Genomic DNA, 13,539 nt, shown 5'->3' with positions numbered 1-13,539 from the left:
CTTGAAATCACATGCCTGGATAAATTTAATTTGCAAAATTTTTCTTTGTTTCCCCCCAGAAAAGGAAAGAATCCTTTAGTCAGGTCTGTGACACTAGGTACTAAATCTCTTCAATTACTGGCTGGGAAGAAAGATTAAAAAACGTGCCTCAAACCTACACCCTGGTTTAGTTCTAAAGCATAAACACTTCTCCTGCAGAGCCTAAATTAAACAGCAGTGGGACATGGAGTTTGTGGAATTAAATGAGGCAGGGCAAGGGCGCAGGCCAGTGATAGAAACCATTTTGGCTCCTTTCATTTTGGCTCCCTGGGGATAAGGGAAGGAGAACAGTAATATGGTGAAAGGCATAGCTTGTGTGAGAATGTGTGATATTATATTGCCTGGAAACTGGGAGTAAAATAAATGTTGGCTTGGGGGGTCTAATGAAATTCTCATTTTCTCTCTCTCAGCAATTTTCAATGTGGATGATTCTGTGGTAGACTTGGAAACATTGGAGGCCCTGTATGAAAATGTAAGTATCAAAGACCTGATGAATTGAGATGTCCATCCGCATTTGTCTTTGATAAAAGCAACAAGGCAAGAGGGGCATACTGGATAATGGACCTAACCTCAGGGCAAGGTACCCTGAGGCATCTTTTTCTAATATGTTCTTTATCAGTTATTAACAAGTTATGGATATTAATTAGAAGAAGGAGTGTTCTCATTATACCAAGACTTCCCTATATACATGAAATCACAAGTCCAGGCCAAAACAAATAAACCAGCCAAAAAAGATGCCCCCTCCCCAAAAAAAAAAGAAGATGAAAGTTTTTTTATTAACCTTTAGACTTAACCTCTTCTTCTTGGGAACCTCAAAAATGTCCATAACTTTTATCTGGACACAAGAATTAACCATTCTCCTGTAAGAAATGAGTATTTCTCTTTTGCATTTAATAAGTAATTATTGTATTAGGACAAAAGTTTTCCTCTTTTCTACTTCCTCATAGAGAAACCAATCAGTGTGGGAAATTTCTCTTAAAGATCCAGGCTAAGGTCTGATCAGACAATATAAGAAATTCAAAGATTGGGCTAATGGGTATATTTCAGTTTGTTGTGTTGGCTCACTCAGGTCTGGAGAAGTGTTGATTCTCCCTTTTGCCAGACTGGTGATATGGAAATTGATATCTCTTTGCCCAAGATTTGGGTGACCCAAGTGACATACTCCAAGACCCTCATTTTAATATAGTCTACCTCCCATTGTGTTAACAAATCAGAGTTGATTGGTACTCCTGAGGATCACCTACTCTTCAAAGAGCATATAAACTGTAAGCTCACCACCATGATTGTATTTGACCTAAGAGAGACAGCCAAATGACCAATTTTTATTAATTAATATGCTGGCCTTTTTAATAAAATTATTAAATTACCCAGAAACTATGTCTCTCAGCATTTTTTAATCATTATGTTCTACCAGAAGCACTGGTGGGAGAGTAGTTGAAGGCTGAGGTGATGATACAAATTGAGTCTCCTAAATCTCTGTTGTGATACTCAGGCTAGGAGATCTCATTTCCATTGTGAAACTGGTAGTGGAGTATGAGATCAAGGTTGGAGCTACCTTTCATAGAGAGTCCAGTCTAATGAAAAATGCAATAAGTTGGTGGAAGGCCCAGGAGACCTGGGTTCTAGTGCCAGTTCTTCCTCTAACCATATGTATTCTCTTGGCTAAGTCCCTTAGTCTCCATGGTCCTGTATGACCTCATTTGAAGAATAGTAATACTATTTTGCTACTTAATCTCAGGGTCAGTGTATAGAGTGCCAGGCCTGGAGTCAGGAAGACTTAAGTTCAAATCTGGCTTCAGGTACTTATTAGCTGTGTAACCCTGGGCAAGTCACTTAACCCTGTCTGCCTCAGTTTCCACATTTGCAAAATGAGCTGAAGAAAGAAATGACAAACCACTCCAGTATCTTTGCCAAGAAAACCCCAGTGAGATCACTAAGAATCAGAGAGGACTGAAACAACTCAACTCAATTAAGTAATTACTTAATCCCAGAGGTATTGATGAGGGCAGAATGAGATGATGGATATGAAAGCACTCTGGAAAGTAAAAAGACTGTTTTATAAAGCTATAAAGGGTAAGATATTTAGCATATTAGTGGAAAATTAAAAAGTGGACTTATCATCCAAGTTAGGCGAGAAAGATTCCCAGGAAAGCCAGAGCAAACACAGTCACATTCTTGTGAGTGGATCCTTCAGCATTGAGGGGTATATAAAAGCCAAGGAGACAGGTCACCAAATGAGTGACCTGGGAGCTAAGTCCCTCCAAATGACTAGAGGATCTTGGGCTTAGGAAATTATTCCATTCAATCCTGCAAGTAAGTCTTGTGTTGTAGTATTCTGTGAGTTCACACACACACATACACACACACACACACACACACATGAAATAATTTATGATTGTATAAGGCTGCAGCATAGCATAGTGGATAAATTGAGAGGCACCCTGACTGGGCTTAGGGTTAGTTTCAAATCTCAAGTCTGGAACTTACTACCTATGGAATCCTGGACAAATCATTTAACTTAGCTTCCGAAGGCAATTTCCTAAAACTTGATTACTAAATCATAGGTGAGGTCTAATCTACATTGGTGGTGGGAAATCCCATGGTGAAAATCCCTTTGCTGAAGAAATCACATGTTCTGTATATACTCCAAATAAAATGATTTTGCTAGTGTTATCAATGTTCAGAGAAAGGGAATGAATAGGATGAATAGTTAAAAACAAGCACCTGATAATCAACATGTAATTATTAGAAATATTCTTGACATTAAAGAACTCTAAGGTGTTTGAGGCCTAGTAGAAGGCTAAAGAGTTTCAGGTATGATATAACTTCTGGGTCACAAGAAGGAAGGGAAACAGTTTTAAGACTGAAAACTTAGTAGCAATTCATATTTACATAATACTTTAAAGTTTACAAAATAAATATCCTCACTATATCTCTTTGCAGTACTGGTAGTACATTATTACTACCCACTTTGTGCAGATAGTTAACTGAGGCATAGAGAGGTTGTGACTTTCCCAAATCACAAAGTTAAAAATACTAGAACCAGGACTTCAACTGAGACATCCTTACTCCTGCAGGATCTGTCAATCTTTTCCATTTTGCCATCTTTGAAATAGTGAGTACCAAAAGAGAACCCTTGAAGAAAACATCAAGGGAGCATATACCTACAATTGCGTTTTATGTGACAGTATGTCTATTAAGGGAAAAACACTGATGTATGCCTCAGAACCATTTCTAAACTGGGGGTATAAGAATCTGGGATTCCTGTTTATACAACCTAGCACCATTGGCTGTTCAGCCTCTGAACCTTTTCTTCTCTGACACTTTGGCTTAAAACCAGCTGCTTCCATCTCTTTCAATTCAGGAAAAGGAGATCTACATATGAAGACGTTCTTATCCACCAGCTTGAATAGCCATACAGACTCCAGCCTTTGGTGTAGGTTGGACCAAATGATCTCTGAGATCCCTTCCAATCCTGAGATTCTCTGATTTCTACAAGACAACCTCTTATTTCTTCCATTTTGTTATTTCATCACAGAGAGCCCAGAAGGACGAGCTGATAAAAATAAGGAAACATTATGAAACCTCCAAAGAAGAGGAGCTTAAACTACTGGACAAGCCTGAGCAGTAAGGAAATGTGAATGTTTCTTCCCAGGGTGGGAAGAGGAGATGTTAAGGCTGGGGTCAAAGTAGGGATTACTGCCTCTCTCCTCTACCCTGCCACCCTCCTCTCCCCCCATCTTCCTGGTTCCTCACTTTTGAAAACTAAAATCCAACTCTTATAGTCTGTTAGATCACAAGGTAGTCATTCCAGTGACCTATTGCACAGGCACAAAAATAACCTCAGATGCCAGGAAATTCAGCATCAAGATTTAAGCTGCTGCATACTCTCTCACTCCCCTCCCTTTTCCCTTTCCCCCTAGTTTTAGTAACTCACTAATTCCTTCTAGACTAAACATTCCGGCTAAGAGTAACTGAGGAAGATAACATAGTTCTGACTACTTGCCTACTCTAGGAAAGAAGCAGCATCAGAGTCCCAGAATTAATTACAGTTATTATGTTCCTGAATGTTTCCTCCAATAAATTAAGCCAGATCACATTTTGCTCCCAGATTCTTCTAGCTGGCTCTCTTCTTGTTTTGTTTTGTTTTGTTTTCTCTCTCACACACAAAACTTTCGAACTTCTTTCTGTATTTTCCTGTTCATACCCATCTTTTTTTTTATTCTGTAACTGTTGTTCTGTGTCAGTCTGCTTTCCCATCCCCCATTCATGCAGGTAACAGCTATAGGAAGATCGGAGATGTGGAAGGGACTCAGAGTAGATACTGGCTGGGATCCTTCAAACTACTGTTGACTTGGGTGGATCACACCAAGCCTAGTCTCAAAAAACCAAGAAGGCAGTAGAGAAAACTGAGGGGCCTCTTGGCCCCTTGGTCACAGTTAACATCAGGAAGGATCTTTGGGGAACAGAAGAAACTGAGTATCCATGAACTCTTTGATGATTAAAGCCCTTAAATATATAGTACTGAATTTTGAGGTACTTCCCTTCAACCTTCCTTACATACTCTACTGAAGATCTATAGGGTAGCTGGTCTACACCCCTGAGTGATGGTGGGATCCCTGAAATGCCGTTGGATCCCCGTATGTGTTCCTGGAGGCTTTGGGCCATGGCCCCAGGAATTTGGATAGGAATAGTCCTCAGAAAACTGGGAAGCAGCTGAAGATCATTTCCAACTCTTTCCCTCGTCCTTTCATCATCTTATTCCTTTTCCTATCCTGAGATTCTAAGGGCCTTCAGTATTTCAGGGTCTTTCACTATGATGCTTTACTTTAGCCTGTCCTCATTCAAAATGCCCCATAGTCTAGACATGCCTTCCTCATTGTCTTCCCTGCCTCCCAATCCTCAATCTGCTCTTTCCTGTTATGTGTCTCATTTCTTCTCAGACCATGTTCTCTTTTTAGCAAAGTCTCACAAAAGTGTTAATAGTTGACTATGAAATAGCTAATAGTGGGAATTTTAGGCCCTGGAAAATTTGAAATATCTGGAGAGAGATGTTTAGGTAGGGCAAGCCTTTCAGTGCTCCTCAAATCACACCATGTAGGCAATTGCCTACTGAGACATTTGGAAAGGATCTTGCTGCCTGTGGTCAGCAGTGCCATCTTTTTTTTTACTCAGTGGATAGAATGCTCAATCTGGAGTCAAGAAGACCTGAATTCATATGTGACCTTAGATAAATACTAGTTTTGCAATCCTACACAAGTAACTTAGCCTTTGCCTGTCTTTGTTTCCTTATTTGTAAAATGAGGAGAATAATAGCATCTAATTCTTAGGATTGTTGTGAGACTCAGATAATCTTTGTAAAATACTTTTCAAACTTCACAGTTTTATATAAATGCTAAGTTGTGAGGAAGTATCTTTGCCCTGGGTTTTTAGCTATAATTGGTATTTTAAGCAGTGAACAAATAGCTAGTAGGTAATGGGGATAGTTTTTGATAAGCTTTTGCTTATCTCTCCTATGGCTTTAGACATTCATTCCTGATATCTCTACCACCAGAAGATTTTCACTTTCCTTTTCAGCCTTGTCCCCTTCCCAGAATTATTCCAGATGCCAAGATATAGGGGTCATAGAATATGGGTATAATAATAATTCTTAGTCTAGTAATGATTGCTCCTACAGCTGTCATGTTGAAGTATTGGGAGAGGAGGTTTTTAATCTAATAGGTCATGAATATAATGGTTCCTCAGAACATCTATGGGCATCATTGACAGCAAACCAGGCACTTATGTTGTTTCTGGCAGGCTAGGTGTGCATGGGTTGAGTTGCTGGAAGGAGAGGAGAACGAGAGACTATTCAGACTGAGCAAATTTTACCTTCCCTGCCGACCTCCTGCACAGTGTTGTGTGTGTTTGAGGTTTGCCAGAGTTTGACTCTCTGGCAATCTATCAGCTCTTCAGCTCTTAGTGAGTTGACTATAAGTATGTTTTACATACTGGAAAATATGAATCATTTACTGAGTTCCAACATTGCAATTTCCTTCAAGTACTGTGGTGCCAGTCCTGTAAATCATAGCAAGGGGTGGTTGGCCTCATCACTCACCTCATCAGTTTTATTCCACCCCAGCCCCAGAATTGGAAAAACATTTGTAGTATGGCAGTTGTCTACTCAGGACAAGACCAAAAGCCACTTGTGTGATAGAATTAGACAAAGAATTTAAAGGCTTTTTGTTCTATAGTGATTAAAAGGAGCCCCTGGGATTACACATCCATCTCCCTTTTGACTGGTCAGGGACTTCAGAAATAAGAAACCAATGACTAGCCCTTCCAAACCAAGTTGATAGTTACCAAGTACCCCTGGCATTCTGGAAACTGCTGCCATGTAGTATAGCACAGGTTAGGTGACTTTTTTTGAATGCCTTTTGATTTTCAGACTGAAGCAAAATCTTTTTTGAAAATAGGGGGAAAAATGAGAGAAAAAATAACTACTTACATTGATATAGCACTTGTAGATTATAAAGTACCTATATCATTTGTCCCTTTACATGTGACTTACTCTTTGGGAATTTTTTTCTCTATTGGGGCATATTGGGTAAAAACCACTAGATTTGGAGTTGGGAGACCTATATTTTAATTCAAGACAGGACTAGGAATGTTAAAAACTTATATGTACTTGTTCTAAGCTAACATACTTTCTAGTAAACTCAGACTGGAGAAATCTTTCAGTGTTCATAGTGTAAATGTTCATTATTTAAAAAGAGAAACACTGTATTTGTATTGGACCCCACTTTCCTCATTGGTAAATTGAAAGGGGTTGGAATAGATTATCTCTGAAGCCCCTAATAACTTTAAATACTAGGAATCTGTGAAATAATTGGCCCAAAAATGCTGAAGTAGACTACACAAAATTCAATTTATCAAAAAGTATTTATTGATTGCCTACATTGTGGAAGTCAGTTTGGTTGCCATTACAGTGCATACACAGAATAAAAGGCTCAAGGCATTTGTGGCCTAGTTGAAAAGACAAGACTTCAACACATTTTGCCTCTTTCCTAATAAAAGAGAAGGGAGTCACAGCATCTTAGCACTTTACAAACTCTGATTTGGTTCAGTGTCACAGGAACTTGCCCAGGTTGCTTTCAGACCCTCTTCTAAGAGAAAACCTCAGTTCTTATCTGGCTATACTGCAAAGTACCATTCAAATGTTAGGCTTGTGTTTCTCATTATGATTTCGGGGGTGTCTGATGTTGTTTATGTGACGAGAAGAAAGCAGAGCAATCTCCATCTTCTAATACAACATAGTTCTGCCTTGTCAAACTTGCAAAGTTCCAGTGGGCATGAACAGCAAGATAGCTACCTTAATATCACTAAATATAGGGGTATAGCTCTGGATGGAGAGAAGACAGCTGGGGATGGGAGAGGATGTCTTAAGAAGATAGTCTCCAGTTGGTTTCATAGTAGCATATTTCTCCCATTAATCAAAATTAATTTGAAAGTACCTAAACCTCTCTCTTACACATGTGGCCAATCCAGATAGTAGGTCCTAGTCCCTTCTGTGTGTACAGACCCAGAAAAAAATTCCTGGAAAAATGTGTAAGTTTTCCTTTATTCATATTGCCCTCTAGTTGTGTTGAAAAGTCCGTTTCTTTGTAATTATTTTTGTAAATTCAAGGGCATCTTTCAGTTGTTCCAAGTTCTTTGATAGGGAAAAAAATCCTTAGAACAGAAAAAAAATCAACTTTAGGACAGAAAACACAATTTCATGTCATTGAGCTATTTGGTAGTCTAATACTATGGAACCCTTCTCAGAATAATATTTTTAATTTCATTAAATAAAAGAATTACAAGTAAAAATGATTATATCTAAGTTGTTATCAAAATAATGAAAAATAATAATAGCTAATATTTACATAGTAATTTAAGGTTTTCAAAGCACCTTACATATGTCAACTCATTTCATCCTTACAAGAGTTCTATGAGTTAGGTACTATTATTATGCCCATTTTACAGATGAGGAAATTGAGGTACAGAGAAATTAAGGAATTTGCCCACAATCACACAGTTAGCAAGTATCTGTGACAGAATTTAAACTCAGGGTTTTTTTTTGTTTGTTTTGTTTTGTTTTACTTCAAGCCCTTATGTTCTATCTTTTGCAATACTTACCTGCACAAACAAGTTCATAGACCCCAGTTTAAGGAGCCCTGCTATAAGGTATAGGACTTGGAACTGTTATTGAGGAAGGGGGGAAATGACTCAGGGAGACAGACACTCTGTCAGGAAATAAAGAGAAAGGTAACTTCCTAGGTTTTTTTTTTTTCTGCATGTAGCTATGCACCCAGAGAAATAAATTTCTGTATAGTTGCTAAAGCACAGTGACCAACCATTAACAAGGACACTACTTTGTGTACCAACAGAGTAAATAAATGTTCTCATAGTCCCTAGTGATCTCATCAGCAAAGAGATAATAAATGAGAGCATGGAATAGTTGGGTTGGTGGAACAAGTATTGATAATTAGTCTCCTTAAATTTGATTAGTATTTGCAAGAGGAATACACCACAGACTCACCACATTTATCTAAAGGAATACGATATGGACATCATTAAAATATATTTGCTTTGTAGTTGCTCAATTTTAACCAGGAACAGCCTCTTTGAAAGGTTTTAGATGAGGTCCATTTATCTAATCAGACACACAATTTGCTAGTAGGAGTTGGATTCCTGAAGGTATGGGAAGAGGACAAGAGCCTTTCACTTCTGGGGTCTCAATTTACTCAACTATAAAAGGATGGATTGTCCTAGAAGATTTCTAAGGTTGCTTCCGTCTTTAAATCCAGTGATCTTATGAAGCCCTATTGTTGAACATTTTCCTTTCCCACCATATTTTTCCTTGTCATTCAGTCTAATGACCAGAGGTTATAAGGATTTTGAAGAAGGACTCTTTTCCTCCTATGGACTCCCTTTGCTGAAGCAATTAATGTCTCAAATGAAAGAATTTGACATGAATGAAGGACTAAGTATGGAAAAGCAGTTGATTATTATTAGTTTATTCAAGTGTAAATATCTCCAGAAGTAGAGGGATTATAAAGTGTGAGCCAAATAAACTTCTTCGGGTACAGAAGTAAAAAGCCTTCCAATTTTACTCCTGTGTAAAAGTGCTCTTTATGTCAGACTGCAGAAACCTCAAGGAAATAGTGCTATGGGTCCATGAAGACCTTCAGAAATACCAGTTAGTCATCATCTCAATTCCAAAATCAAATTAATAGCTGAGTGTGTGGATTCTCTCCTTTGCTGAGGTCATGGCCAGCTGTTTCCTTTCATATTAATTTATGCCCCTTACTCTGATTATTGGCCTGGAGAACTTGTCAGCTATTCCAGCCTAAGTCTGCAAAGACCAACAATGCCTGACCTCAGACAGTGAGTTACTGTGTAGATCAGTCCCCACATTTAGCTGTCTGTTGGGATCTGTTATTAGTGTTTTCTTTATACTTTGTCAACACATGTAGGGTAAAGTGAAGGTCTGAGCAGTTATCAAGTGATTTAATCGATATAGACCACTAATCTAAATTATAAAAGTTATATATTGTTAAAAGGTACCTTGATACTAATTAATAGTAAAATTAACTAATATAGTACTAGGCTTTCAAAGTACTTTATATGTGTTATTTCACTTGATTCTCACAACAACCCTCTAAAGTAGGTACAGTTATCCCCATTTTAAAGACAAAGAAACTGAGGCTGACACAGGCTAAGTGACTTGCCCAGGGTTTCAAAGTTGGGAAATATCAAAGACAAGATTTGAACTCAATTCTTTCTAACTCCCATGTCCAGCATTCTTTCCACTCTGCCATCTGATACCTGTCCTACAGATTTAAGGCTAGAAGTAACATTAGAGATCATTTATTCTAACCTCCTTATTTTACAGATGGGGAAACTGAGAACAAGAGAGGTTAAATGACTTGCTCTACATTATACAAGTATCAGAGCCAGATTTTAAACCCAAGTCTTCTGACAATAAATCCAACTCCCCTTCTATTACTCCAGTCCACATTCTAACTTTACAGATAGAGAGACAAGACCTAGAGAACTGACATTTGCTTAAAATCACATGGTAACAGAGCTGGGTCAAGAATCTAGGTCCTCAAGTCAATCAGCTCTTTCCACGACTCCATACAGTCTACTTGCTTTTTCCTGGCCCTGAATTCTGTATGTCACTTAACCTTATAAACACAGCTAGAATGGATATTTTGAAGAAGGGAGTTACCATGCATAATTTCTATTACTAAAAATAAAAATAGGCACTTGCACTATTTGCTCTTTTGGAGCAAACCAAATATGACAATAGAGACCAGTGGTTGTGGTTTTAGGCAACAACTTTTCTGATGCTAAAATGCTTAAGATCAATTCAATGAATATTTATTAAGTACCTACCCAGCATACTGTTGTGGGCATCAGAGAAGATGAAAAGATAAGTTTTACTACCATCATGGAGTTTGCTACCTAATAATGCAGGCATATATGTGTGTGTGTATATATATACACACACACATATATACATATAATACATACATATATATGTAGACATATGCATATACATGTATACATAGACGTATCTTCAGGGAATCTCCATTAAGTAAGCTAACTTTTTTTTAATAGAGGCTGGATCTGCAATGCAAAAAAAAAAAAATAAGGTTGTATGTGAACCATATTTATAACTAGTAGCTAGATATTAAGGTTTACAAAGCACTTTACAAATATCTCATTTTATCCTCACAACGACCTTGGAAAGTAAGTGCTATTATTATACCCATTTTACAGATGAGGAAACTGAGGCAGATAACAGTGAAGTCACTTGTCCAGAGTCACCCTAATTTCAGGTTTTCGTGACTCCATTGCTATCTACTATGTCAAATAACAAGCAAGCAACTGACTGGAAACTGAACTCCTTGACCCTCAATTTCTTGTCACAGAGTCATTTCTGCCATGTGGTGGGACTTCTGTAAGTTCTTAGATTGTCTCATCCAACATCTTTTGTAGGTGTTGAATTTAAAGTACTTAAATTTATACCACAAGTAGTTCTTCCTCAAATAAAGAAAACTCTAAGGCTAGCTCCTTTCCATTTTGTTTCTGATATTTAATTTTCCTGAATATATCTGTTTCCATGTAATTCTTTCTTATTTCCACAGATTCTTATATGAATTAGCCCAGATTCCAAATTTTGCTGAACGTGCCCAGTGTATAATCTTCAGATCAGTTTTTTCTGAAGGCATTACCTCTGTTCATCGAAAGGTGGAGATCATTACACGGGCTTCAAAGGTGTGTTCATTACCTAATTTAAGATGATACTCCAAGACAAGGGGATAGATAGAATGTTCTCCAGAGAGCATTTCTGCCATAGGATTCTAGGTTTTTCAAAGACGTCTAAAGTAGGGATTTCATTATTTTCTACCTTTTTTTTTTTTTTTGCTGGGTGGAAGTGGGGTGGGGATAGAAGAACATCTACGCCCCCGGATCTAAACACTGGCTTTTCCAAACAAATTATATTTAAAACAAAATCATTTTATCATAGTTCTAGCACTTGGTAATAGTAATAATGATGATAATAATAACTGGCATGTATATGGGTTTTCATAGTGTTTTATACACACTGAAAAGCACTTTAAATACATTGTCTTCTTCATCAAAACAACCTTCTGAGGTAGAATATTTCCTGGGTAGTTTAAATGAGAAAAATATTGGCATTGGATCCATGAGATTAATCATCTGGGTCTCATCCAATTTGGAAGACAAGATGGATCCTAAAGACTTAAAATGCAAATAAATAAATAAGAATATGGGGGTGACTGTGAGTTAAAGAGCTTCTCAGTATTTATTTTTCTTGACTGTATCTTTGGACCATTTACAGGAGTTTTGTATGATCAGGCCCCTGCTGCAGGCCTACAAGGAGAGATTCCAAATGGGTGTCACCAAATGGGGTAATACTCTCCCTACTCCAAGAGTCCCAATATTCATAGCCCTAGCTATACCACACATGTTAAAATACTTTGGGGTTCAGCACAAGGCTTAAAAGGTTTCATTTCCCCATTTTCTTTCAAAGATCCATTGCCATAAGAACACAATTATTTTCCAAGAATGACTTGATACTTAATCAGTTCTCAAGTGGTCATAGGCTTGGATTTTTTTAACCAAAATATTAGATGTTTTCAATAAAGAAACGATAAATATTACCATATTATAATGAACTCCTTTAGTACCACTCTAGAGAAGAGGAAAAGATTGAAGGTAATTTAAAACAAAACAAAAAATATTTCATCTTTGCACTGAAATGGATTTCTATCCATCTGAGACCATAAGGAAGAAATAAGTTCTCGAATTTTTTTTTCATTTGAGTAACAAGAATAAGAAGAAAACCAAAATGAGATGGGGATCTGAAGGAAACCTTGAACAGTTTTAAATTGTAAAAGTTTATGGACTCATCAGCAAGCACATAGTAAATCCCAGTACATGGCCTTAGGTTGCTTTCAAAGTGGCTGTCCTCTTAATTTTATATTGATTTAGAAAGGAGAAAAGTCTTACTGTTTGTACTATACTGACTATAATTGAACTGTATATATATGAATTGCCTATTTTCCAAATAGATTCTTAAGTGGCTTTAAATTCCTTTCTATACTGAACTCATCAAGGAATAAACCTAAATAAGTCAAACTTGAAAAAAATGTAAAGACTATTAAAGGTGTGTGTTTAGGTTTTTTTTCAAGCCTCAGTAGGTTCCAAGAGATCATGGTTACTCCAATTAATCTTTAATAGTATAAAATATGCAGTACTTATAATTAATTTTGTGAATAAAAAGCAGTAGTTTATGGGCATTTCTGGGAAAACTGAGGAAAATATGTTTTTAGATCACCGACAACCTTATTGCCTACTGTCACACATCAGCTGCATTATCATTTGGAATGTAAGACAAATCATAACTTGGTATTTACTTTTACAGGGCTTACTAGACATGAAGAGTGTAAAGGATATTTTAGCCTTGATTCTGGCTTTTGGGAACTATATGAATGGAGGAAACAGGACTCGGGGTCAGGCAGATGGATATAGCCTGGAAATTCTGCCCAAACTCAAGGATGTCAAAAGTCGGGTTAAGTATCTATTCATTCTGGTATAATGGACATCAGCCATTTTCTCTCTTTACCCATTTAATAACTAGGTACTCTTGAATGAGAAAACTCCCTATACTAATAGAAGTTATCACCCTCTCTGTAATGTACAATCATAGAGAGGTGACCAGAGCAATAAGAGGTTAAGTTACTTGCTCAGGGTCACAAAGTCATTATGTGCTGGAGATGAGACTTGAACCCAGGTTTTCTTGAACTGTGAGTCCAGCTGTCTATCCAGTATGCCACATTGCTTCTGATATTCTTTTAATTAAAATAATTTATTTTGAAATATTACATCATTCTCCCTGACTTGTCTGTAAAGATTCATGTACTTTTTTTTTTTTTTTGGCTT

The 13,539-nt window shown here is 37.3% G+C and overlaps 1 protein-coding gene across 4 annotated transcripts in view; it reads left to right on the top strand.

The window, feature by feature from the left end:
• FMN1 (formin 1) overlaps nucleotides 1-13,539 on the top strand; it is a 493,911-nt gene that overhangs the window by 339,768 nt on the left and 140,604 nt on the right. For all 4 annotated transcript variants that reach the window (XM_069097659.1, XM_069097661.1, XM_069097662.1 and 1 more), the window contains 4 exons: nucleotides 450-511; nucleotides 3,578-3,666; nucleotides 11,217-11,346; nucleotides 13,022-13,168. In XM_069097659.1, the coding sequence (XP_068953760.1) occupies nucleotides 450-511; nucleotides 3,578-3,666; nucleotides 11,217-11,346; nucleotides 13,022-13,168 (428 nt within the window). The remainder of the gene's footprint in view (nucleotides 1-449; nucleotides 512-3,577; nucleotides 3,667-11,216; nucleotides 11,347-13,021; nucleotides 13,169-13,539) is intronic.

The sequence above is a fragment of the Petaurus breviceps genome, unplaced genomic scaffold (genome assembly GCF_028583685.1).
Source record: "Petaurus breviceps papuanus isolate PSGF00001 unplaced genomic scaffold, PetGlider_PUasm1.0 37, whole genome shotgun sequence".
NCBI classification, from domain to species: Eukaryota; Metazoa; Chordata; class Mammalia; order Diprotodontia; family Petauridae; genus Petaurus; species Petaurus breviceps.
This window is presented reverse-complemented; position numbering and strand designations above follow the sequence as displayed.